The sequence below is a fragment of the Aquila chrysaetos genome, chromosome 21, assembly GCF_900496995.4.
Source record: "Aquila chrysaetos chrysaetos chromosome 21, bAquChr1.4, whole genome shotgun sequence".
Taxonomy (NCBI): domain Eukaryota; kingdom Metazoa; phylum Chordata; class Aves; order Accipitriformes; family Accipitridae; genus Aquila; species Aquila chrysaetos.
The window spans coordinates 21,723,686-21,750,090 of NC_044024.1; the positions used below are offsets into that span (position 1 = coordinate 21,723,686).

A 26,405-nucleotide genomic window follows, 5' to 3' on the forward strand; every position below is an offset into this window, starting at 1 on the left:
ACAACTCTCCCCCAAGGCAAGAGCGTCAGTAGTCAAGCTTTGGTAGCTTTGAAGAAACCTTTATGTGATTAGAAATGCCACACAGAGTTATAGCTTCCTCACGGCTCTGCATGCCAATCGAATAGGAGTATATAGGCCATTATAAGTGTGGTCCATGGCATACCTCTGTCATCCTAAATTGGTGTTTAATTAGGAACCATACTATTGCTGCATTATTCTGGTCTCAGAGGAACGATGGCTGAGCCGTGAGCTGTGTTGGCTGACGGAGTTCTCTGAGGTAGCTCACAGCTTAACCCCAGGAAGGGTGTGGAATACAGAACTAGGTCCGTGCGGAGACGTGCTGTGCCACCAGCCGTCTAGATTACACCTCGCCCTCCGGCCAGCGCTCCCCTCACGGCTCGGCGGGCCGAGGCCTGTCTGCGCCTGAGCCGAGGAAACCGCCGGGGCAGCTGCTCTGGCGCGTCCCCGAAACCTGCCGAGGGGGACGTGTGCCAGCTCGGGCCCCCTCTTCTCCTCTGGCAGCGGCATCGCTGGCCGGCTGCGTGTGGAGAAAGCGTGAGATCGCTAACCGGCTCTACTGAACTGGAGAGACTTTTTGCAAAGTACCGCCGCACTAATGGAGCTGCTGACCAGTATGAGCGATGCTTGCCGTTGGCGTGGTTTGGCCTTGAGGACCCCCGTATTTCAACAGTCCAATTTCTCAAAAAGGACGCCTTTACCTCTGCAGTCAGAACAAAAATCCTCTTGAGGAGGTGACGGCTCGGGACGGGCTCGGCCGCTCCCCAGCTCGGCGGGGAAGCTCCCGTCCCCCTCAGGCCGCCATGACAGGGCTGAGGGCAGCCTCGGCGGCGGGAGGGCGGCGAGGGCTCTCCACAGCGGGAGCGCGCTCTCGGCGCTGCCATGGCGACGCGCCCCGCCTTCTCCCCAGGGAGGCGGGGCCGGGGGCGGGGCTCCGCCCTCCCAGCGAGTCCGCCGGCGTCCCACAATCCTCTCCTCCCCTGCCTTCCCGTCATGGCGCTGCTGGCGGCTCCGCGCAGCCTGGCCGCTGCCTCCTCCCGCAAGCGGCGGCTGCTCGCCATCGCCCTGCTGCGGCCTCCCGCCGCCGCCGCCGCCTGCGCGCACGGCTGGCTTGCGGGGAGCGGGCGGCAGCGGGCCCGCGCGGCCCCGGGGAGCGGCCAGGTGCGTGTCGGGGGGGGTGTGGGGGGGCGGTGAGGGGCTGAGGAGGGACGCGGGGCCCCGCCATGCTGCTCCCGTGAGCTCTGAGGGGACGGCCCGTTCCGTCCTTACCTTGCCCGGTTGTCAGCGCTCGCCGGCCGGCGAGGGCCCGGGGGTGCGGGCCGGGGCCGGCGACTCTCTTCCGGAGGCCGCCCCGGCGGGGGGAGCCCCTTGCCGAGGGGCTGGGGAGAAGGGGGGGGGGTGTCCCGGCGTGGCGCTGGCTCCGCAGCGTGAGGGGAGAGCGGTGTGGTCGTGAGGGGTAAAGTCCTGGGCGAGTTTTGGGCCCGGACAACTTGAGGCTGGGGCTCTGCCTCCGCTTGTGGTGGTGTGTAGGTGAGCGTCTTTTTGTGGACAAGCGTTAAAAAGCAATGGCGTTGAACGGGTGCTAAACATTCGTGTAGGGAATAACTGACGCTGACAGCTAATTCAGCTCTTATGTAGGGAAAGGGAATTGGAATTGGAAATGCTTCTGTCAGCGGAGGAAGGCTGTAACGTGTTCCAGTGAATGGTTTTTTGGTTACAAGTCAAGAATTGAGTACATACCTCAGATTGAATGAGTCCGGCTTTCAGTAATTCACATGCGTTTTTCAAAGGGCAGTGAAGGAAGTGTATCTTAAACATGGAGTGAATGAACTTCCCATAAACTCTCAGATAGCTATTATTTCTGTTCGATAATAACCTTTTATTTCTTCCCCCCCCCCCCCCCCCCCAAGTACCGCTGCTTATGACTAGCTTTTCATTGTCACCCGCCTTAATTAGTTGCCCCTGACAGGCAGAATTCTGTCATGGACTACAGTCAAGTTAATATTACTTAGTAGTGGAGACAAGCAGGACTGAAGTAGTAAATTGGGGGGGGGGTAGTTTTGAAACTTGTGCAAGACAAGAAGCTGAGAGTTGAAGTGGATGCAGACCAAATATTTTTCCCATGTATTTATTTGGATGTGTTAAAACATATCTGGGTACTCAGTATTGTCCAATGTTCCTGGAGACTTATTTCAGATGTTAGTGAATAAACAACAATGTTATCATGGTAATGTATAGGAGTATTAACTATAATCCTTTTTTCCTTTTGAATGTTCTTATTTTCATATGGGAAATGCCAATCCTTGCTGATAAGTTTTAATTGCCACATTTTGCTAAGTGTTGATTTGAGCTAGATTTTCTGAACTAGAAGCTAAGGCTATGTCTTAGTATATATATATGTATTCATCTCTTTAGCCTTTTAGTTTCTAGGCATGTCTGTGTTAGAAAGTGGTCAGTTATGCATTTCTCTTTCAGTCTGGTGATTAATTTTTACTTCACTTCTGTATCAAGCTCTGTTTGGATGAAAATTAGAATTCATTAAATGCGCAAGCAAGATCTTATATTTTGTTAAATAAAAACTTTTTGCCGCATTGTAACAAACAGCCAACACATTTTATGTAACTGTGTTGTGCAAATTTACTTGATTATTATCTAGCAGGAGGCTCAAACTTAGTGTTCTGGAGTTTTTGGTTATAATGTCCTTCAAAATTTTGGGTCTAATTGACATGATTTTTTTTTTTAAACATTAATTAAATTTGCTGACAGGAAAATGCACTGTCCAGTGATTTCAGTTTCCTTTTTTTTTTCCTTCTCATTTTTCAGCTAGTTCAAGAAATGTTGTGCCTGCACCAACAGAAGTCACTGTTGGAAGTTGGCAAGGCACTGCAGCAGGTTGTATTTCAGAGTGATTAGCCATTGATTTTTATAAATTAGGTAATTCAGCATTTAAAAAAATCTTCCAGGAGCAAGCATGTGCATCTTATTTTAGTTTCAGTTATTTAATTGTTTTGCTATGTTTACAGATAATGAGGACTGTAAATATTTTTAATGGGCATATTCTGAAAGCTTTTCTATATATTAAAAACATTGAAGAAACACACCTGGTTTTGCATTTAAAACAACTTAAACTTGTTTGCCATGGTCCTATGCTGCATGCTTCAGTCATCTGGGAATAAGGTTTAATGAAAGTAGTGTTTTATAGCATGTGTTCTCATGAAAGCCTCCAGGCTATTGTGTGATGACACGTCTTAGTATATGTACTTTAGTGTGTGGGAAAGCTCTTACATTTTTATTGCTATATTCTAGGTATCAAATATGGGTTAGATTTTGCACTAGCTTGTTGAATATAGCCAACAGCAGTAAATGTGAAATAAATGCCCGTGATCCTGCCTCTGAATCTTGCATGGGATGGGAGACTGGCAGGGCCCAACCACTTGTGAAATCCAGATAGTTGGCTTTAATGGCATGTCTTCCCCGAAGTGCTCTTAAATAGTAAGGGCCTTCCCGGGAGGGCGTACTGAATGTGACCTGGTTATACCAGCAATGTGGTGCTTCTCACTGCTGTGGTAAAATCACTTTTGTGAGTAAAATCAACTGTACAACCACAGTTCTGCTTTTATTGATATAACTACACAAATAGCAGAGGTAAGTGACAGCATAGCTGTGTCAGTCAAGAGTTGGGCCTTTTACAGGCACAGGCTGGTAAACAGTATAGACATAGCTTAACTCCTGAGAAAAAATGTGATTAAAGGAAGGAAAAAGCTCTGGTGAAGCATGACCATAAAAGCAAAGTTACTAACCATTCTTTTTGAAAAAGATGATTTCAAACACTTGCCTGTCATCCATCCTTCTACTCTGCGTCCATGCAGTACTTGATCCCCCCATCTTCATTGTTTCATGTCAGTTGTAAGCTTTTTTTAATTCTAATACAATGTCTGTGTTTTCTATGGCACTTAGTACAATGAGAGTCAAATATAGTAGATTTGTTTGGGTGCTGTTGCATTACAGATCCATGTCTGTCTTCCCTCACACTTATGTTTTTCAGTAGTTTTGATTAGAGTCTTGCTTTTCTGAGTAATAAGACATGTAACATTTGTATCCTGGAAGGGAAAAACAGGTGTCATAAATATTGCAGAACTGTGATCAGACTCCATTTCTTGATATTGAGATCAGTTTGTATTTCCATTAATGCAGCTCCTTCAGTTCACCCTCCTGCAGTTGGAGTAGGCAGGTGTTCATCGTATCAAAACTTGTGTTTTAAATTTAGGATCTCTGCTGGGTAGTAATGCAGAGAATGGGCATGTTGATTGTGGCCTGCTTGGTAAACTTTGAAAAGTAACCAAACAAAGACTGTATTTTTTTTCTAGGAAGCTCAGGGGGTTTTTGTAGAACAGTTTGCCTGCATCCAAAATAAAAGCAATGACAAATTCTGTTTGATCTAAAACTTTAACGGGAGGAAAATAGCATTTGACTGAAAAGGTCCAACAGCCTTTAACTAAGGATAATTATTTTACTAGGAATCTGTATAAGTCAAGAAATACACTGAGGGGTGTCTTTCAGAGAGGGCTTTGGCAGTTGTAGAAAGCAGGGCTTTGTAAATTATTTTAAGTGTAACGGTAAAAAAATGGAAGAGACTTTTTTTTTTCCCTTGCATTATCTTGCCCTTCCACCTGCCACATGATGTGATAAAGAGTGTGTTGTTCTGCATAATTTAATAACATCTGTTGCTCTGGAAGTGGTTGTAAGAGAAGTTTCAGGTATTTTCATTATTTTTTTGGTATTTTGCCTTTTTTTAACCTGAAGCCTGGTCTGTTCTGTAAAACTATACTGACGTTTGTTGTCCAGATGTCATTTCACATGTCCCTGTGCGTTGCTAAATTCTCTTCTCTAGACTTTGATGGTATAGTTGAACAGCTTGATGCATGGGAACTGTTAATCAACAGTCTCTGTTAGTCAACAGTCCTTACTGACAGATACATGCTTTGTCATGAAGTATTTGAAATTCCTTGAATTTTCAAAATCCCTTTATAGAGGAAGTATTGCTGCTGAGCAGATCAGCAATCTCATATGTGTGTCTATAGAAATGGACATCTAATAGTACTGAAAATTGTTGTGAGGAAGGATGTACAATGAAGTAGAACAGATGGAAATACGGGAACTTGATCTGAAAATCATTTGGGGAATACGGGGGTGCATAGGGTAAGCAACACTCCCTGTAGAAGGGGGTGCTGTGGTGTACATTGGGGTTCCTGCTGCAATGCTGTGTGGGTTTTCCATTCTGGCATTGAGATGTGTTTTACCAAAACGAGCCAAATGTGAGGGTGTATTAGTAAGATGTTATGAGGGAAACTCCTTAAGGTATCTTTTTGTTAACCTTCTTGGTTTCATTTGCTCTGGGTATGTGTACAGAGCAGTTGCATGTTGGCCATTGTTAAACGTAACTGCAGTTAAGTTTATATTGTTCATATTGGTAACAGTTTAGTCTATATGTATACGAGAATGTTTTCACCTTTTCTCTCATCTTCCTCTGCTCTTTCCTATTCATCTTTTCTTTTCTTGCCTTGCAAACTCAGCAAAATTGACAGTGGGACTTGTGTACTGCACAGGTACATGAATCCTACCTTCAGTTATCTTTTCTGTTATACTTAGTTTAGAAAAAACATCCCCATTAGATTAGTGCAGTACGTCTGGAATAGTACGTAACACACTCCAGAGAGAAGCTTCTAAGTGTGGATTTGACCTTGCGCAAATGTGTTTAATCCCTGTTGTTTGCATTTATAGTATTTAAACTACTACCAACAGTCATGACACTTTAGCAATATGACTTTTATGTGCAATCAGTACTAGACATCTGTTTCATCCTTTAGAGTGTATAGAATCATATCCAAAAATACATTAAAAGAACATAATGCTGCAGTCAGGCATTCAAAAGTTAGGAAATGCCAGAATTAAAGTTCCCTGCATAATTTCTTAAATTCAGAAATAAGCAGGACTTGCTCCTGCTCCTTTAAAGCAATAACCTGCTACTTTTATCTGTTGCAGTAAGGTTCAAGTATGCCTTTCCTTTGTAGTCTTAAATCTATTGGGCAAGAGTTGTAGTGAGGGAGAGTGGAGTCCCAAGTCTGCCTGCAGGATGTGCGGAGAGTGACAGGGTAAGCTTGAGTCCCACTCGTTTGGGCAGCTAATAATACTGTGATGGCTGGAGGACTTACCAGTGAAGTAGATTGTTCACCTTGTTTAATTCTTTATTTCTTTGCTGAGCCTTGGGTTTTAGCAGGAGATTGGGAGAGGATTGAAACCTCCTGTCTTCCAGGCTCAAGACTGAAAATAAGAACAAGATCTCCTGTGTACCTTGTGCAAATCTTTTCATCTTTTTTCTGTATTCATCTCTTAACCCCATGACAGTTTATAACTTCAGTCAAGTAAGTAGGCTATCTGATGAAGTAATTCAGACTAGATCAGCTGGTGTTTCAACAGAAGTTGTTTCTGTAATGTTTGTCTCACAAGTCAGTCAGAAGAGAACTTTGCGAACTTTGGTGTCAAAGGGTATGAATTATTAGTAAAATTTTATTATGATGTCCTATGAGTATGCTCTAGAAGAACAGTAATTAGCTTCTTTCCAATAGCTGTTGGAGCATCAGTTGCGGAGTCCCATGTACTAGGAATATACAACAACAACAGAAAAAAAAAAATGCATTCAGAGTTAAATACCTGAATTTCAATTCTTACAGTACTCAAGATTTTTTTTCTTGCAAGGCCAAGCAGGAGAGAATGGTACTGCTCAGGAGAGGTTCCAGCTGTGTTGTCTTAAGAGAAGCCAAAGCATAGTTGTGAGCAGTGGTTCATCAGCCCCTAAACTTCTCTTTGGCATGGTGTCTTAACAGTCTTTTATCAGCATCATGTGTTTAAAGAAGTATAAATGCTGGCATAAAGGTACTGAGGTTCTCAGTATCCTGACTGCACTCTAGGCTGTAGGAGACAGGAACTCGGTCTCATTGGTGTGAATGTAGGACTTGCTGGTATTAAGCTTCTCACCCTGGATCATGTATCCGCTATAAATTCTAAATTGCCATAGTTTAATCCGTACTTCTGAATGGCCTCTGACCGGTGAAGCAGGTAGACTTGTATTGATGTAACTGCCTTTGCTGAATTAGAGAACACTGCTGCCTTTTGTATTGGTTGTACAACTTAATTTGGTGTTGGATTCTAGGTACTTCCCAGATGCCACGATAGTGGATACTGCTAGGAATGCTTACTCCTCCTCTTGCATGTTGGTGGGAACGTCTATCCAAAATAACCATGCCTTTGTAATGATTACATTAATTTGCAGTAACTTGGGATTTGCTGAGGCATCTTGAAATCCTCCTCTTTTTCCATATAGTTCAGATGGAATCCTGACATGAAACTGTAAAGTTATGAGTGTATCTACAGTGAAGTGCTTTATAAATGCAGCTCCTTCATTTAACATAGGTCTTGGAAGCATCAGGGCAGTTCACCCAGGCCAGTTAGCTCTGCTAGGTGCAAAATGTATAATTGTAGTGTTTACTCTTTCTCTATATGTCATGTCATATAGTGGAAGTGTTTGAAGTAAGCAGGTCCCATGTGGTGACTTGTGGGGGAATGATCTTAATTTTCTGAAAAATGACTGACTAAATGGTAACTTATGGTTCAAGAACAAAGGAATGTTTAGGACAAGAGCAAAGGAATGTTTAAGGCAAGGTATGGAATATATGACGGTGCTCTGCTTGTCAGGGTTAAAAATACCTTTTTTTATGATCAAGTGGGTTTTTTTTGTTTGACTGGGTTTTTTCCCCCCTTTTTGACATTTGTCTTTTGCTTTGGGCTGATGAGCAGTTCTTCCGCTGTTTTGCTCAGTGGTAGTGATTTTTATATACTGTGAGGTATATGATATGGTTAATATTGCAACAGTAAAAGATTTAATATTGAATGTGTCAAAGATGATGTGGTACCATCATTGCTAACCAAAAGAGGGGTCCCTGTTTTGCCACTGGGGAAGCACTGCCAGCTAGTGCATCTAAGGAAAATAAATGGTCCTCTGAAACAACGGAAAAGTAATTGCTTTCAATGTAATATGTAAAGCATGCTACAGTTGGTGCCTAGCGGTATGTCTATTAAAGATGCATTGATGGATATGTGAATATTGGGTATCTTGTGTCCTGCCTACCTAAAACTTCTAGTCGGCCATGCTCTAATTTCTGATAGCCCCAGTGCTTCCCAGTCAAGAGCTGTAGCTTTGATTAGCCTTATGGTCTATGACACAAGTATGGCATGAGCTGAGCAAAGAGGAATTTAAAATGGCAGAACCTATAAGCATAAGAATAACAATTCATAATGAAAAACAGAACAAAAGAATATTTGAAAGAAGTCAGAAGACAACCTAGGAGAAAATTAAAATGAGAGGAAAGGGAAAACTTTGGGCTTTCATGGTGCAAAAGCAACGAAGTCTGATGGGAGTGGAGATTCAGAAAAGTGAAAGGTTTGTTGTCCGTTAGCATTTTTAATGGTTGAATATAATTTATTTTACAGCTGCTCCCCACCAGTTTTCTTTTTCTGTGGTCAGTTGTTAAAAACCAAAGCCATCCGCCATGTTTTCATGTTATGCTTGTTTACATAAACTAGATGAATATTCTCTGAATGTGAAGTGCATGTTCTACATGACTCCATTTTCACTTTATCTTTCCCCCCTTTTTATTCTGTAGGTTCCACCATTCTGCAAGCAAAGATCATGGCACAGTCTGGGGAGAGATTATTCAAGACCGTTATTAGAGGCTTCAGAGGTAGGTATAAATTGTTTTTCTTCCTACTTGCATGTCAGAGGAAACTCAAGCCCTTGGAGCATATTTCAGTTTAGTCTGCAAGGTTTTTTTAATTTCACTATTTACAGTCTTGAAGTACAGCAAGTTAAATGGCGAGTTATGTTTCTGCCTCTAGAAGCAGATTACCTTGCTTAGAAGTTTCAGGCTGTTGCACTCTCCTCAAGAAGTCTTTTTGAATCTCTAGAAACTAATGATAATACAGTAACTTACAAAGAAGAGTTCTTAAAAATGTAGGTTTTGTGTGTTGATACTTAGATTCATGTTGTCAGGCATAGAAAACATGAATGCATAGAAAGCTGTGAGTTTTTCTTGAGAGTGTAAGGCTTTATTACTTCAAAATTCTGCTTAGGTTGTGGAATATCAAGAAACTGTGGAAATGTATTCTCATCATTGAGTGCCAGGATGTCAGGCTCTTACTCATATGAGGTCTGCTTGACTTAACATTAATGTAAACATAAGGAAGATGCAATTTCTACTGTTCATGGAATAATTATGACACATTTCTAAGTAAGACACTTTGCTTGAATGAAGCTAGGAAATGCATTTGTCTTGTTTTTCAGGTTTTTTTAAACTATAAAAAATAACCACTCATAGAACTGACTTAAGCAGCTAAAACCTTTTGAGGGTCATTGGGACTTCAAAGCATGAAATCTACTTAGATTGGTTTTTATAATGTTTTTCTTTAAAATAGGAAAAGTGGAATTTTGATTTGGGACACCCTGAGATCTGCTATCAAACCATATATATAAAATGAGTTTCCTAGAGAGCTTTTATGTACCTTGAACCTGGAAATTGTCAACATTTTTAAACAAAATTCAAACTCTTTTCAAAAAGCTTTAACACATCCATTGCTCATGGCAGGCACTTTGAAATTGGAGAAATGCCTAGTGGTAATGAGTTACTACTTTTTAGTATATCTACGTGCATTAATAAATTCAGAAGTTTTCTCTGTATTTATTTAGCAGGGAATCTTGGCCATATGCTAAGAGAAGTGAGCATTTGTTTTTAAAAAACAGGTTCTTTTCCTAATTGCACCTGTATATGCTGTGCATGGATTGCAGCAGGGCCTCTGGACCAGGTTAACTTGTACCTGTTGTATGGCACCAGTAGGCTGTTCTCATCCTGATAGGGAAGAGAAGTGTGAAGTGGATTTATCTATTTATTTGCCCCCAAGTAAAGTTACTCTTTACATACATGGAAAGAGTATTATGCTTAAGTGTGTTCCACTTTATATATTAATGTGCCTGAGTATGGTTATCCTCCAAAACTTCAATTTCTTTTCTATGTTCTTTAGTCTACTTTTCAGTGTTTAGGTGTCCTTTTAACCAAAATATTTAAGGCTCTGTTATACTTACCTCCTGGCTGCTTGGAACATGCTCTTTACTATATTGCTAAATTTATAGTCCCTTTCTTATTATTGTTTCCTTAAGCAAGGCAGGGTTTTTAGAGAGAGGTATTATCTTTTATTAAAGCAAGCTGATACAGTTGGAGAATGAGGGAGGGAAAACAGACCAGTAGTTCTTCTTTCTGTTGGCTTTTACATGCATGTTTCCTGAGGTTCTTGCAAATTGACTTTTCATTTTCACACAGATCCTCCCGAGGTGGCGACTGATAGAAAAGAGAATGTGTTGGCATGGTCATGCAGGTGGAGGGCTTCACACAGATCCAAAGGAAGGGGTAAAAAAATTGTTCAATTAGTATTGCTTTTTAAACAAAAAATGTTGTCACTGCCCCCGCCCCCCCCCCCCCCCCCCCCCCCCCCAAAAAAAAAAAAAGTGAAGACCCCAAGCAACAATTTGTGAAAAACTCTATTGGTAGATATGTGAATATTGTAGTGGAGTAAATACTGTTTCATTGTCAACGAAGGCTTACTGGCCCTTAAATCACCAAAGTTTTACAATAACTGTGTTGAAGTGCTTCAATTGTTTTATTAAAAATACAACTTTAGTGTTATACACTCCTTTGAAATAGGCAGGTGTTATGTTAGATTTTTTCCATGGAAAGTACATTACATTGTGATTTATTGTGGTTTTTTTATTCTTGTTTGTGAGTGATATTTCTCTGTGACTTGACATTCAGGATAGCAGAAATGAGCTTGTGGTTACAAGGTAGTGCATCAGTTGGTAAAACTGCACTTGAAGCGGGGGGGAGGAGAGAAGTAATTAAACTACATGTATTTTTACTGGGATTTAATGTTAATGCATCTGATATATTTTGACTGTATTTATATTCAGGAAGCATGTGTTAAAATAATTATGATAGGTATGTAACGAGAAGCAGTATCTTTTATTAGACCAAATGATTACAGTTAGAAAATGAGGCAAGCTTTTGGTTAAAACGACACAGTATAAACTTTGCATGATTAAAATTGCAAAGTCAAAGCTCTTGAGTTTATGTAACTTTCCTTTTCTGGCTCCCTGTGCAAACTTATTTCTGATGCTTTGTGTGTTTGCAGAATGATTCTGTGTGATGATTATAACTTGTTCAAACTTGGGTGGGATCTTCTTAAAACAAGTAAAGACCATGTTGATGACAAACTGAAATTTCAGTGCAGAACCCAGGTCTTTCAGGGCTGGTTTGCTCATACTTAACTGTTCTGACAATGTCTTTCCTACGGCCTCATTTGTAAAGAAACTGAAGTGTTAAACCTAGGGTTTCCTCTTAAATTTTGATCTGAGAGTTGTCCCTTCATTGAATCCAAACCTGTTTGTGCTACAGGCAGAAATCAGGAGAGATGCTACCAAAATTTATGCTTTGGTAGTAAGAGGGAATTTCATAACCTAAAGTATAGCCAGCTTGTTTTAGCAAACATCTGTGATCTTTTCTGCATAAGGCAAAGGGGGAAACAGAATAATCGGACATCTTCAGTCAGTAGTGCTACTGGCTCTGCATGTAACATTAAATTCAGACTAATTTTAAGACCCTCCTTGCAACAGGTATAGGCTCTTTCAAAGATTTCCTAGGCAAAACAGACTTTAAAGCTAGCAGACTATCCTTCTCCATCTTTACCCTAATTATATATGTTATGGACTATAATTATTATGGATTGTATTTCTCCTGTAAGTGGGAGGAGGGTATTATCCCCTCTGTTGTCACTTTAGTGATCATGCGTCTGTTGGGCTTAATTATTTGTTCTTGGGGTTTTTGTCCTGCTAGAATTTCTGCTCGCCTGGGTATGTTGATCAGCTGAATGTTTCCTGTTTGCTGTCATAACTTCATTTTTTCACAACTCTGTGGAAAAGATTTTTTTGTATATACATAGAACGAACTCACCCTCATATGATGCAGTTGCAAATCCATTTCACAGATTCAGCTTCACAACTGACCTATCTTCAAAAATACCACAAAAGGCTGTTTATTCTGTCTTTAAAAAGCCATTTCCTGAAATGCAGACATTTTTCAACTGAACCCCCCCTTCACATGTGATGGGCAGCTTCCAGGACAAATCTTATTTAATCATTATAGGTATTACATGTTTAATAATCATGTATTTTTTTTGGAGGTACTACTTTTCAAAGGTCTACAGTTTGGCATCATTCAAAAAGCTAAATTTCAGTGTTTTCTCTGTTCAGAAAGGAAACAAAGTTCTGTTTACCAAAACACTAGCAATGTTAAGAAATGGTGGATGTTCCTTAACATTAATACTCACTAGGAATATGTTAGCCAGAAATTTTGATGCCAGCTGATACTTTTTTAGTCTGCTAGGCAGTGTAAATATTCCAGTGGCATTCTCCGTTCACCCATTACTTGCAGCTATTCCTGTATAAGCCAATCCCCCTGACTTTTTTATTCCAATAAATGGAGCTGTAATGTAGTTAATATAGGACGTTGTCAGTTAAGGCTGTTAGATCTAACTAAACAAATATCAGCTGTTAAGGATTGTCAAGTAGAAAGCAGCAAGAGCTAGCTGTAGGTGAGGTGAAATGTGTGAAGAGTGGAAAAAACAGAGAGTAACATTGGGTGCAAAAGCCAGGAGGTTCTCAGCAAAAATGAGGGGAAGGAAATCTGATGTTACAAGTGCAGTTCTTGCACTTGGGTATACATGCACTTTTATTCAGTGCATAAAAGTACTGGCACCTAATTTACCACGTGAGAATTTTTTTCTCCTAGGATTATGCTTTTTAGGAAAACTGCAGGTGATATACATGTCAGCTATATTAACGCCTTTCTCTCTTCCAAAATTTTTTTGACAAACCAGCCTGTTCATTCTGGAAACTGACTTTGGGACTGATGTTTTAAATTGCTCCTTTTATAGAACCTTCAGGGGATACATAACTGAATAATAAGGATAAACACAGAGTATGAAGGGCACATTACCTTCATCTCACAAGTAATTAGGAGAGAAGCTTACGCATCTGTTTTTTTACAAAATAATTTTTACTTGCAGCAGTGGCCAATGTGCTGAATACTGAAACTGAAAACAGTATTATTCTTTACCATCTTCGGGGTTTTTTTGTGTACTGGTCTTTTGTACACAGAATAGACAGGAATAAAAACTGTAGTGTCTGACTTGTTGCTAAGCAGTCATATATTACTTTCTTATGGAAAGACTGATAGTCACGATGGGGCCCTGATAATTAGCCTTCCCCTACCACCAGTTGCTATTTAGTTTGCTAGTCATTGCTTGCCTTCTGTGGAGGGATGGATAGTACCAAGACAGAAGACTAAGTACTTTTTTCCCCAAGTTTGGAAGGAAAATTCAGGCCCTAGTTTGACATTTATTTAAGCTGATAAGGCAACTGAAAAAAGAATCCTACCTCCTTCCTCACCTTGGTGTTTTGCTACATAAATCACTGTATGGTCAGACAGTGAGCTAGTGTGAAGTGATCTAGCTGAAAAATAACGTGCCCAAATAGTGGGAACACCCCTTCCCTTCCCAAACAACTACTTCTGCTTCGCTCACAGCAAGCTGCATATCATGGACTGAAACAATCTAAATGCTTCCTCCTATAAAAAAAAAAGTAAGTTCTGTTCTCAGCCATGCTTTTTCTCATGCTACTGAATTTGTACATTTATCTGACTCTTTACTGAGACAGAACCCTGCAACAAACACTGAAGAGTTTTCTGCCAGTTTCATAAACTGAATCAGTTCATCAAGGTGTTTCATGAGCTCCAGAGGAGGTGCGAGAAATGGGCTGGGACTGTACAATTGAGTGCTGCAAAGAGAGGAAAAAGCAGGGGAGGAAGCAAGCTGTTAGTGGTTTGGAGAATGACCTCGTGCAGCTGTAAGACAGCTTGTGCTAGTACAATAAAGGGGATGATACAGCTTCGTGAGTGAGTACACAGGGAGCCAGAACTGGGTCTTTTTTCTTCATCAGCAATGACAGCTTAAATGCAAGTCAAACTACCATTTTCTTCCATTACGCTTCTGATAGCTCATCAGTCTGGCATAGGCTTTATCCATAAAGTCTCAGGGTCAGCCCAGTGAATGCTTTGCAGTACTCAGTAATCTTGGAGATTGTGAAGAGGAATGATGACTTTCTTTTTTCCCCTCTTTAGGTATTTTAAAAGGTCCAGAACCTGGATGGGATCGGGGAGGGGGACTGACAGGAAGATGGTCAATGCTCATTCCTTTGCAGATAGTCCTCAGTATTTTGTAGTGTGTTCTAAAAACACGCTGCATTCAAAAAGAAGAAAAGGCTTTTCTTCTTTGCTCCCTGCTATATTGGATTTATAATACCTTTCCTTCCATTCCTTCAATTTCTGTAGAAATAGGCCTTGGAAGAAAATACAAAACATTACTGCCACTTAAAAGGAGGTAAAATAAATGCATCTCTTAACCTTTTTATATACCACAGAGAATCAAAAAAGGGTCTGAGTCCATTAAACAGATTGCTCATTTTAATTCTTAATGTTGCCACTTGCACATTTAAACCATTTTCAACTTGTGTTTCTGTACAACGGTAACATTTATTTCATGGTAAACTTTGATGTAATATGTGTGCCTTTTGCATCTCCTTTGATATTTCTTCTTGTTCCTTTGCAAGGCCTTTGGCAAATGACTGGATGCCTTCTGACTTTTTTTGAACGAATTTACTTCTGTCACCGTTCAGAGCCATGAAGAAATGTAAATAGATTCCTTGTTTGGGGCCAATGTATTTTTTTTTAATATAGCTTTTTATTTATTTTTTTTAATAGCTTTTCTGTGCAAAGTCTGACTAGCCAATAGCAACGTATAATTAGAACTGCTCTGGTTGCACTAGTATCTTTTGCCTTAATGTGATACCGTTTTTTTAACTTCCTTTTAACCTGTAAGTGGTGATCAAAGATATTTTCCAAAAGTTTGAACTGCTATTTATGCATGTCCTTGGCTCAAATGGAAAGATTCATGTATATGCTGCAGCAGATAACCTCCATCTCCTGAATGGGTAGGACACAACAGAAACGGTTTTGCATCCTCTCTTCACTTAAAAATCTTCCATATATCCATTTTTTAAAAGTAATTTGAAATGTGCTTATACTGTGTAATGCGCCAGTACATTTGCAGTTGTTGACAAAATGCAATATCTCTTACATTTTGCTTTTCTTTGAAGCTATGACTAGAAACACTGAGATGAATTTTCCAGTGCTTTTAAAAGCTTACATTTATAGGATTGGCTTCCCTGGTTGCCTCAGCAATCTTACCTTTTAACAGAACTCTAGAACTCTCCTTTCTTGCTCATTCGCACTGGACCTTAACAGAGAATTTCTATTCTAATTTGTGTTATCCTCAAAAGTCGAGGAGGGAGCAATTAAATTACACAATCTAGTGAGGGAAACATTAAAATAAATTGTAAAACGCCCCCTTTCTACTGACTTCCGTAATGAAAAGTCATCTTTAAAAGGTGTGGGTTAACTTTTTGTTTCCCCCTGCCACACACACACACAAAATATTGCCTGAAATGGAGAGATTAGCTGCTACTTGTTGCCCTCCCTTCAGCTTTAGATAAGCTTCCTGTCTTTCAAGTTAACCCCAGGGTAGCCAACACAGAAAAACAAGTAGTTGATACTTGTGCCATATGTTACTGCATGTGCTTTTAGTCTCAATTGGGTAGCATCATTTAGGCTTCTGATAATACATTTACCTTGAGAGTTTAGTGGAATCCATCTCAAGTGTAAGCAAAACAGACATTTATCCATCTGTAAAATAACCTGTATTTCTGTAAAAAAATTGAACAACCAAAACTACCACCAATGAAATAATTCCAAAACACGCCCCCCTCCCCCCCCCACCCCCCTCCCCCCCAACAAACCCCAAACCAAAACCCCTAATATTTCTCAAGAAGACTTGTTAACTGAATTCTGGTCTTGTTTAGAGCAAAATTTGAGGTTTGGAGAAGGAGAACCTATTTGAAGATTTCATTAAAAATTAATGCAATTAGCTAAGCTAACATGTGGCCATGTACATCTTCTGCCTCCTGAAGCCTGATTGCCCAACTTCAGGGTCCATTCTGTTAAATGAAGTAGTGACATTGAAAGCTGAATTAAAGCCACTAAAATAGTTTTCTTGTGGTATTCATAACTTCATTGGGCACCCATTGAAGGACTACCCTTTGGGTTCCTGAAAACATGCCTTAAAAGACGTGGGCAGAATAAAGAGTATCTCTCACTTCTCTGCAAAGCTTATAAAATGACAAAAAAACTGTGAAAGTGATTGTTAGAAATGCTTAATTTTGTATTAATGCAATCAAATCATATGAGCTGAAATTTATATTCAGTTCAATTTCTATATCAGGATAAGTGTTCAGTTTCAGAGGTTTGAATTGCTATAATGCTAGTGATTTTTTTTTTAAATACTGTATTCTATTGTGATTCATTGAGTGTTCTCCGAACTACTTATGTTTATTGTAGACCTTTCAGACTTCCTTCTTGCCTTAGTTTTTTGTTACTTCATTAATTTTTTTATTTTTTGCATTTTCCCTCCCATTGTTTCTATGCTGTGTTAAAACAGCTTCCAAAGAAGAAATACCAAGCCCTTGCATTTTGTACAGAAATCTTGAAGATAAAAAAGAAGGGTCAGTTTATTTATTCTGTGAAGTATTTCAGCTATGGTGAATTGTGGCTTTCTCTGTATTCCATTTACAGCTAGCTATACTTGCACTCTTGAGGACATGTGAATTAAGAACAATTCATCTGTTTTAACAGTGTGTCATGGATATAAGCCTAAGAACTTACAACTTGAAATTTTAATATGCAGTCCAGGTCTCAAACATTGTGAAGTGTCTGTTGCCTATCAACTAAAATACAGAAGTGATCCAAATGTATAAAATTCATGCTTATTTATCCTGTTGTTTTGCTTCCTGGGGTCTCTTTATAATGCGATGCCTTTGTTTGTTCTTTCCAATAGCTGAAAGAGATAGATGCCAAAAAGATTATCAGAGCAATGTTGTCTTATGTGTGGCCCAAAGACAGACCAGACCTGCGAGCCAGAGTAGCCATATCTCTGGGGTTTTTAGCAAGTGCAAAGGTAAGAACAGATACTTCATTGTACTGTGATAGTTACTATTTGTCTGGAGTTCGTACAAGGAATAATTTTCTTTTTTATTATTTAAGGGCTTTTACAATCTTAAGATGTCTGTTTCCTGTATGAGGAGCATATAGTACTATAATAGCTTGGATTTTTTAACAGGGTGTGTATGCATGTGATATGCACATGTGTGGTTGGGGACATGATGATGATGACCAGAATTTTTATTTCCATTGCTCACATTAGTTTAGTCCAGGATTTTCCATTGCCAATCAATCATTTACATCATATGCTATGGGAAATGCGAGTTAAAGGTTGCTTATGTACCTTCTCTTGTGTGGTACTGTATCTGTCAAAAAGGATTTCTTCAAGGCTCTGTGGCCATTCTCAACTCTGAACTTGAGCAGTGTGGCGGTATCTACTCCCAGCTCTTACTGTGCTATGGAAAAGGGGATTTGAGCTCCAGTCTTTTCTTGGTATTTCTCTGTGAGCTGACAGTGGAATTTCTATTGTTTCAGGGACTCTTCTGGTGTCCTAATGTTAAAGTAGTGTATAACTTATTTTTTTATATTGAACCATGCTTTCATTCAAATTATCTTTCTTGGAGTCTTTTGATTATGAAATGGAGGGTTGCTTTTACCTTTACTTCATTTTGTGAAAGAATCTCTTACACTCCTGCCTGCAACAAAATTGGTGTTTATTCATTCTTAGAAATAAATAGGCATGCAAAAGCTTTCTGCAGTTTAATGGAAGATATAATTCAAATTTTGTGCAAACCTCGTAGAAATAGTTCAGAAGAGCAAATGTTAGCTTTGTGCAAAAAATCATTTCCTTTTGGAAAAAAAAATATTTGCAAAATATTGGAGTAAATTTTGTAAATTTCACTGAGACATATGGCTCAACTCGGTTGCTTCGAAGTGTGGAAATTTTACCAAACATAAAGCTAATACTAATCTTGCTGGGATAAGCTAAAGTAGGTACTACTTAGCAATGAGTTTTAGCACTTAAGCTAGTTGCACTAGCAACTTATTAGCATTCAGCAACGTTGCCGAGTTACAAAAAGAGAGAATAAACAAATTTCAGCTATGTAGGTGTTAAGAGTACTTGGAAGAGAAATGTGCTCATTTATTTGAGCTGAAAAGGAAAGGCCAATCTTTTGGTCTACAGCTCTTTCTCATGAGCAATCTATCAGGTGCTAGCTGGTACTGTCTACAATAGATATTTTGGTTGTGCTGCTGTTCAGGACGTTGCTGATAATGCAGGCGATGACATGCAGAATATGGCATGTCTGTACAAGTAAACTTCCACCCTTTTTGTATGCCTGTGTGAGATATACAGCATTACTTTCAATTACTTGAAAACTATCTGGGAAACTTATCTGCTCAAAATACAGGTACTAGGAGCATTTTGCCTTGTATACTGTGCAGTTGCCCTCACAATAATATTTAACTGATTATATGCTTGGTTTGTTGAGGTTTTGTGATGTATATTTAAGAATAGCCCATTTACCAGATGGATATGAAAATTCTTCTAACTCGCTCTCTTTTTAAAGCCTCTTATTAGTAATGTTAATAATAATCTGAAGGCAATTTTGAAATAAGTTTTTGAAGTATTTTCTTCTTTTTTTCTCTTCTGCTCTTCCCCCCACTTTCCTAATTTGTAGGGTTATATGAATATGATGGAGAATGTGAATCCAGAATCTAATCCTGCATGTGGCAGCATTGTACCTTGCTTTTAGGAAATCTGTTAATGTTTCAAGTAGCTTTCTGGGGTGGAATGAAAACAAAATTTATGGCCAGGATGTCTGACTCTTGCAAATAGCTCTGTATTTGGTATAATACAGAGCTATTATATTTCTACTGGGAGAGAGAGATGTTTCCCCCTGTCAGAAAATCAGACACTTAATTGCTCTTTGGGGAATTAACTGCATGTTTGGGTCTCTCTCAAGTGTTCTCTTAAATTTCCTACTTCAGATTCTGTACAAGGCAGCCTGGAAGCCCTGATGTCCAGACCCGATTCCCAGAAGCAGAGCAGAAAACCTATTGAGCTTTGCCCAGGTTTTAGGAGATGCCTGTTGAAGGAGAAGTGTTTTGTGACAGTGTTTGTTTTGGCAAACAAGGATTTCATTGGGAGAACACACAGCAAGCACTCTACAGAATATATATCATAACTGGCTGGGGTGAAAAACTTCACGGATGTCTTCTAGCTATCCTTTGCTAATGTTCTGTGTTTTGTTCTGTTTCTGTCATGACAAAGCTGTGTTAGAACTCAAACATTTTCGAATAACCGCAATTTAACAAGCTACCTCTCATTACCTGAGCTGTGCCTGCTCCTCCTTTGTGGTGTAAATTTCCTTAATTTGCTTCATAGTTTACACGTGCTAAGTATGCATGTAGTTTTTGTGGCATAACTGACATACAGTAGTTTGTTACAGAGCTGTAGTAAGTCTGTCATATCTTTGAGCCCTGAACATCTGCTTTTCTTCCAGAGCAAACTAAAGGTCATTTTGTCCTAGAGAAAATTAAATACAAATTAGTTTACCTGTAGCTTGCTGGACAATGTATAATCCTGTGCAGTTTCCTCATTATCCCATTTGGAAGCCCTTTGTTCTGATTGCTTATGAGGTTAATTACAATGTGCTTGATAGACAACACAAGCAGTTTGTTAAAGTTTCTCTGCTATATAGTTGTGTCAGCACAAGAATGCCAGCATATCTTTCTCCTCACTGCAGTCCTAGCCCGATTTCTTTGTTCGCTATGAACTTGTCTGCGTCTGAAGGATTTACATCCTTGTTACAGATTTTGTCTAAAGGCTGCTTGTTCTTAGGGATTTTGCATAGATAACTATATGCTCATGACGCCTGTTACTAGTCACCTTCCCCAATAAGAAATACTTTTGTAAGCCTTTTGGCCAGTTTCTTCTGAGTTTGACAAAAGAGTTGGGTGAGGTTTTATACCTCTGTATTTATAAAGTTAAGTTTCCAGTTAGAGGAAAAGATCCAAATGGTGACTCTCTGAGACAGAGGCTGTAGGGTGGCTTCAATTTTACTCCAAGAAAACACCAGGGGAATCACAGCAGAGAGGTAGGTTATGAAATCAGCCACAGGAAAAAAATTAGGAGTTCAAACTCAGTTTGATTTGGCTGGCTTACCCACAAAACACAAAAAAGCTGGAGATCATACCTCCCTGTCCTGCTGCTTGAGAAATTATTTGTCTCTTTAAATCTTCTGATTCAGTAAAATTCAATTTCAAAACAAAAGCCAGTTTGTGTGCAGCTACTGAAGAGCCTGCAGTTACAATCTGTCTTGACTCTTTTTGTGGGGCCCAGTTGCCTGTCATTGAACAAATTACTGTGATTTTTGGTTCCTTTTTGTCTACACATAACCGCTAGTAGTATTGTTAGCCTTCAAAGTAAGCTGTTTGTATGGCTTTTTATGACTGGGAGCTGACAGGATGGAGTCTTCTTTAGGGCTAGTAAGGTCTTTTTTTCCTTGGAAGATTTGTTGTATTATGACACGCTTTAAATTTTTACCTTAAATATTTATAGCCTATCTAGATGTGTGCAATCTGAAAGATGCAACAGGAAGACAGGTGAGAGGAGTACACAAGGCATTATCTATGTTTTCAGACACATAGATTAGCCAGCTCAGGTTCTACATATCTGGTTTTTCTTTTTCCACATTCCCTCTCCCATTTTTTGTCTTCTCTACTGGCGTATGTATAGTGAATGCTGCTTTGTTTTTCTGTTTCTTCTTCTGTGGCACAAGAAGAAAAAGTGCTCATGCTTCTGAGAAGCTGGATTAAACATACGAATATGACAAAATCACTTGTCACCTCTGCCAGCCTGTAATGGTTTTTGGCCTCTTGGTCGCAGACCAAGCATGTGTTATTCATGAGCCAGAGAAGTCTTTTCAAACTATCTGCATTTCTACTGACTGCTAATTCTGTAAGTTTCAGGAGAAGAAATTGTTTGGCTAAGGAGGCAGGACAGAAGTGTTATATTGCAAATTTTGTCTGCATACAAAGATATCATGATTTATCTGATCAGTTAAGTATGTATGATCTTGGTGTTTGAACTCTTTTTGTGGGCTCAGATGGAGTTAGATAATTACAATAAACCTTTAGAAACCGTGAGGTTTTTGAGAAGTTTCAGGTGAGAAGTATTTTTAAATATTTTTTTTCTCTTACTGGAAAAAGTACATTTCAGATCATTATTAAATTTGAAGAAGGCATGAAGCCAGATGCTTCTTCCCTCTTTTGGATCACATTTTGGAGCTTCTTCAGCAGTCTTACCTCTGCCAGGGATGGAGTTTTCTGTTTATATTTCCACAAATGGAGTTGTTGGATGAGTACATTTATATTGGTCCAGAGATAAATTCAGCCATCTTCATGTCAACATTTCTCATTGAATTATTGGCAAAAGAAGAGTTCACTGTAGACCAGTTTTATCTTGTTGGGGCTCAGCCTGTCACTAATTCATCATCTTTATTAAACAAGAAATACTGGGAAGAGCAAAATGAAAGATAAGACTGTTTGCCTTAAAAGTAGTGTAGTCCCACAAGGGAATAGAGATGATGATGCATTGTCAGCTTAAAACAGTGCAGTCATTTAAAAAAATGTTTAAACTCATTTAAGCATGATGCATTACAGTATAACGTGCTGTTAAATGTGGGCAATTGAGTTGGGATGACTTCATGCATGGGTGCTGTATTTTCTTTCCAATAAATTCAGGCAAGGATAAGCTATTAATTCAAAATTATAAATAGAGAATATACAAGTTTATATTAAAAGGGTCTTTTTAATGGGAATTGTTATCAAGCTTTTGGGCATTAGGAAGAGGAGGGAAACTTATATAGATATGTTGCATAAGACAATTGTTTTGCATGGTAGCTTTTTGTAGTGTACCTAGGTGTGCTTAAAGCTTTTTGTTCAGTCCCAGCAAATCTAGACTACTAAAGAGATAGCTGTGAGTTTATGTAGAAGGCTGAAATTTTGTTTCCATTAATGATAATGTGATCTCAATGATTTAAATTGAGTACAAAAGGCGTGTTTCTAATAATGGCCTCTCATCTCTCTTGCTATAAACTTTGTAAAATTAACTTTTTTTTTAAATTACTGGAAAGCAGGCCTGTCTTGATTGCTAATGAAATGCAATACCATGCTGCCTTGTTCTTATTCAGGCTTTACCCTCCAGGAGTCAGAACAACTGTAAGCTGAGACCAGGCTTTGAATGTCATTTAAAACTCTGTTGGGTAGAAGTATATTGATGTAAAAGAAGATATGTCTGCAAAATTGTGGGCTGTTACCGGTTAAATTAATTACGAATGAAGAACTGCAGTTTAAAGAATACATCTCTTCTTTAAATGGACTTTAAAATATATCTGTAGTTCCATTTCTAAACTACCTGTAGTGTAGCATAGTCTACTGAAGAGTAAAATCCCTGCAGAGGGATTTGTGAGAATCTGCAGCAAATCAAGACAATCTGCATTACAATACTCTTATTTTCTACTGAGTAATCTGTCCCAGGAAAACCTGCACTTTGTCATGTTGGTCGTCACTGTAACACACATGGTAGTATATTCGTCTTTATTAAGAACAAAATGCCACCCAAAAATTGAGTTTCAGTAACTCTGAAGGGAAGGTAGGGTTTTTTGATTATACTGGGGCAGGGAGATTTGAATTTCTGTATTGTAAAGATTCAAAATCTCTGTTAATGCATCCTCAGTTCTTTGTGGGGCTTTATGCTTAAGGTTTAAGCATGTAATGGCAGTAACCTGTTCGTCTGCTGTGTATAATTGAAGTTATCAGACATTATTGTATACTGCTGCTTTGATGGTATTTGTTGGCTTTCTGCAGATAGTGGTAACCTCGGGTCTTTTTTTTTTTTTTTTTTTTTTTTAATGGAGATTTCCACAATTCCAGTCTATTAAAAGGAGAGCTGTTGCTGAACGACTCTCAGGCTTGCACTGGATAAATTTCAGAAGAATGTATTTGAAGTAGGACCTGATCTTTCAGCCGTTTTCCTTTTTCAGTCACAAACTAACCAGTAATAATCTCACCTAGATGCTCCTCAGATCTCATCTATCTTCTCTCAGGAGTTGTCTAGATTATGCTGTACTGAGAATTTGGTAGGCTGTTTTGGTTTTTTTTTTTTTTTCTCCCCCACAGCTTAGTGTATTTCATAGGGGAGGCACAGGACGGAAGACTTTGGTATTTTGTTTGAAAGCTCATATTGTTAAAGTAATTTGTAGTGTTTTATAGACTGTATGGAAAGTCTTTTGTGCTGCTGTGCCAAACGCTAGCGTTATATGTAGATACTAAGTTAATGTTTATAGTGATGTTGCAAATGGAAAGCATTATTTAAATATTAAGGTAGTATTAACAGTCAGAAGAGACAAAGAATAGGTTAACTTCTTTTCTTTGACTTCACTAGAGCTTTGGTTTAATACATCTTGACTGACCTGGTGTTAGCAATATGTGGGCGAGTTCTTTTGTAGTAGTAGTTCTTCATACTGAATATTGCCGGTATCACAAAGAGCAAACAATGTGTAATGATGACATAATTTAGCAGCATTGTGAGTATGCGTCATGCAGTGTCTGTTACTTGATTAGTTTCCTAGTCTTGCCATTGCTGTACTGAGTATTCAGCCTCAGTTTCAGTGCCTTTGCAGTGTACAATTTGTTTAGGATAGAAATTGATACGTAAAAGGAGCCCATAAGAGAGACGAACTAACCCTGCAGTCCCAGGAGTAAAGACTTAATAGTATGGAGAATATTGTGTTTGAAATCAAAAGAGCCATCTCACCCGCGCTAAGTGGTTAAGAACTAAATATAACAGTAGAGCAATTTCAGAAAAAACAGTCACGCTACATAGATACGTGTTTTAATGCATATGGACTAATTGGTGTTCTTATGCTTTTAGGCCATGAATATATTGGTTCCCTTCATGTTTAAATATGCAGTAGACAGCCTCAACCAGGTATCTGGAAACATACTCAACCTGGATGCTGCACCAAATACAGTGGCAACTGTGGCGACTGCTGTTCTCATTGGCTGTAAGTGGTAGTCCCAAATCTGTTGACAAGTGTTGATGTTCTTCAGTGAAGGAGTGGGATAGCTGAGCTTCTAACCTTTGCACTGCTAAGCATCTAGGATGGTTATTTCATAGTTACTTCTGTGTTGATGTCTGTTTCCAATGTTCTGTGACCTTGCTTCTGGTATTCCAATTAAAAAATGAAATTATGCTTACAGAAACGATTCTTGATTATAAATCCTACCCTTTTTTATAACCAGCTGCAAAAGAAACTGATCTAAAACGTGTGCACAATGGTTTATAAATGAAAAATAGCATAAAGTTTTGGACCAATTAAGTATAAATTACCTTTGAACTAAAAAAGTTGAAAATATAGAAAGAAGGAGTCTAATGTAATTTCATGCATGAAGGGAAGTTGGAAATATAATTATTTTCATTTTGTAAACTTTTTCATCTTTTTTTAGATGGTATCTCAAGAGCTGGGGCAGCGTTATTTAATGAAGCTAGAAATGCAGTATTTGGGAAAGTAGCTCAAAATTCAATCAGAAGGATAGCAAAGAATGTTTTTCTGCACCTTCATAACCTGGATTTGGCGTTCCATCTAAGTAGGCAAACAGGAGCTCTGTCAAAAACCATCGACAGAGGAACAAGAGGCATCAGTTTTGTTCTTAGCGCTTTAGTATTTAATCTGGGACCGACAATGTTTGAAGTGGCACTAGTTAGTGGAATTCTGGTAAGTGTTGTTTATTCATGAGTTGGAATTGTCTCATTTAGGAATAATACATTGATTTTTATTTTTTTTTTTAACCAAAGTCTACTGAGTATTAATAATAGTAATAATTGAATTTACAAGGTGGTTGTGAAAACAACTACTGTAAAGGAGAGCAATCTATAATATTCAAGTATTTTCACATTTAATGCCTGTCTTCAGCCAGTGGTATTTATGTAGATAGTTTTTAACGTTTTTCTTCCGAATTGTTGAAAAAATGAAATCAGAAGAGTACACTGTGCACACAGTGTCAAATATGTCTGGGTAAATACTGAGGAAGAAGAATATGTATGTCCAGGAATGTTGTGTCTTGGTGTGTTGAGGACAGAGGAGGGTGTGATTATTGGCTCTCTTCTGAATACTGGTCTTCTCTTATCCAGAACTTAAAAGTGAAATTTATCTTTTGGAAAATAGGCTCCTTCTTGCAGGTTTTAAGCTTAATAAGCTCAATTTTAAACTTTTTTTTTTTCCTAAATCTTACTGTCTTTGAAATCAGCATCTTTGGATATTTATATGCTAAAATATAAATCTTGATTATGTAGCTTAGACTAAATTAAAAGTAGGAATCTTTTGTTTATTCCCCTTCTTTTTAGAAGGACTTAATCAAATTTGAATGTAACAATATGAGTTAAAACCCCTGTTGATATCAGGTTAAATTTTATAACCTTTGGAAGTTGCAAATTCAAGCTGGCTGTCAGCCAACCTGCCATGATGCTTTAATTTTTCTTCTTACGGCTTTTCTCTCTTGATGTACCCTGAAGTAGAGAAAACGCTTCATAAATTGTTTTGCAAGGCCATTTATTTCTTCTTCTGCAGTCTTCAGTTTTCTTTAAAAATCCACCCAAAAGGCAGGTAAACAAATGCTTATTTGTGATAACAGCACAAACATCAGCAACTGTTATGTTTTATAATGGCAAAAATAATTTTACAGTATTATGTTATGCACTAGCTCTTGGTTATCTCCTCCAACCTTTTTATCGATACCCTTTTCCTTGCTACTTTCCTTTTGAGTTTATGCCAGTATTTAGTCTTAAGCTGCTCAGAGCAGGTAGTGTGTTGGGAGGGTCCTTCAGAGTTCTTGTCTTGTGCTAAGCTGTCATAATTTTGAGACAACAGTGAAGTTTTGAGAACTATAATGACTTTTTTTTTTTTCTCTTATTTAAAATATTCTAGTATTACAAATGTGGTGCAGAGTTTGCTTTAGTAACTCTGGGGACACTAGGAGCCTATGCAGCATTCACGATAGGAATTACACAGTGGAGGTAAGGCATGCCCTCAGGTTCGTCAAGGTACTTAGTGTTGC

General features: G+C 38.8%; 1 protein-coding gene across 2 annotated transcripts in view; it reads left to right on the top strand.

The window, feature by feature from the left end:
- The first annotated feature begins 986 nt into the window (after positions 1-986).
- The window catches only part of ABCB7 (ATP binding cassette subfamily B member 7), a 40,503-nt gene continuing 15,084 nt past the window's right edge, over positions 987-26,405 (top strand). The window contains exons 1-7 of one of the 2 annotated variants that reach the window (XM_029996411.1): positions 987-1,179; positions 8,739-8,816; positions 10,446-10,532; positions 17,182-17,301; positions 24,223-24,355; positions 24,798-25,066; positions 26,276-26,364. In XM_029996411.1, the coding sequence (XP_029852271.1) occupies positions 1,012-1,179; positions 8,739-8,816; positions 10,446-10,532; positions 17,182-17,301; positions 24,223-24,355; positions 24,798-25,066; positions 26,276-26,364 (944 nt within the window). In that variant the 5' untranslated portion in view covers positions 987-1,011. Of the gene's footprint in view, positions 1,180-8,738; positions 8,817-10,445; positions 10,533-13,279; positions 14,614-17,181; positions 17,302-24,222; positions 24,356-24,797; positions 25,067-26,275; positions 26,365-26,405 lie in introns of those variants that run through there. The other variant, XM_041118965.1, reaches the window with a different exon arrangement.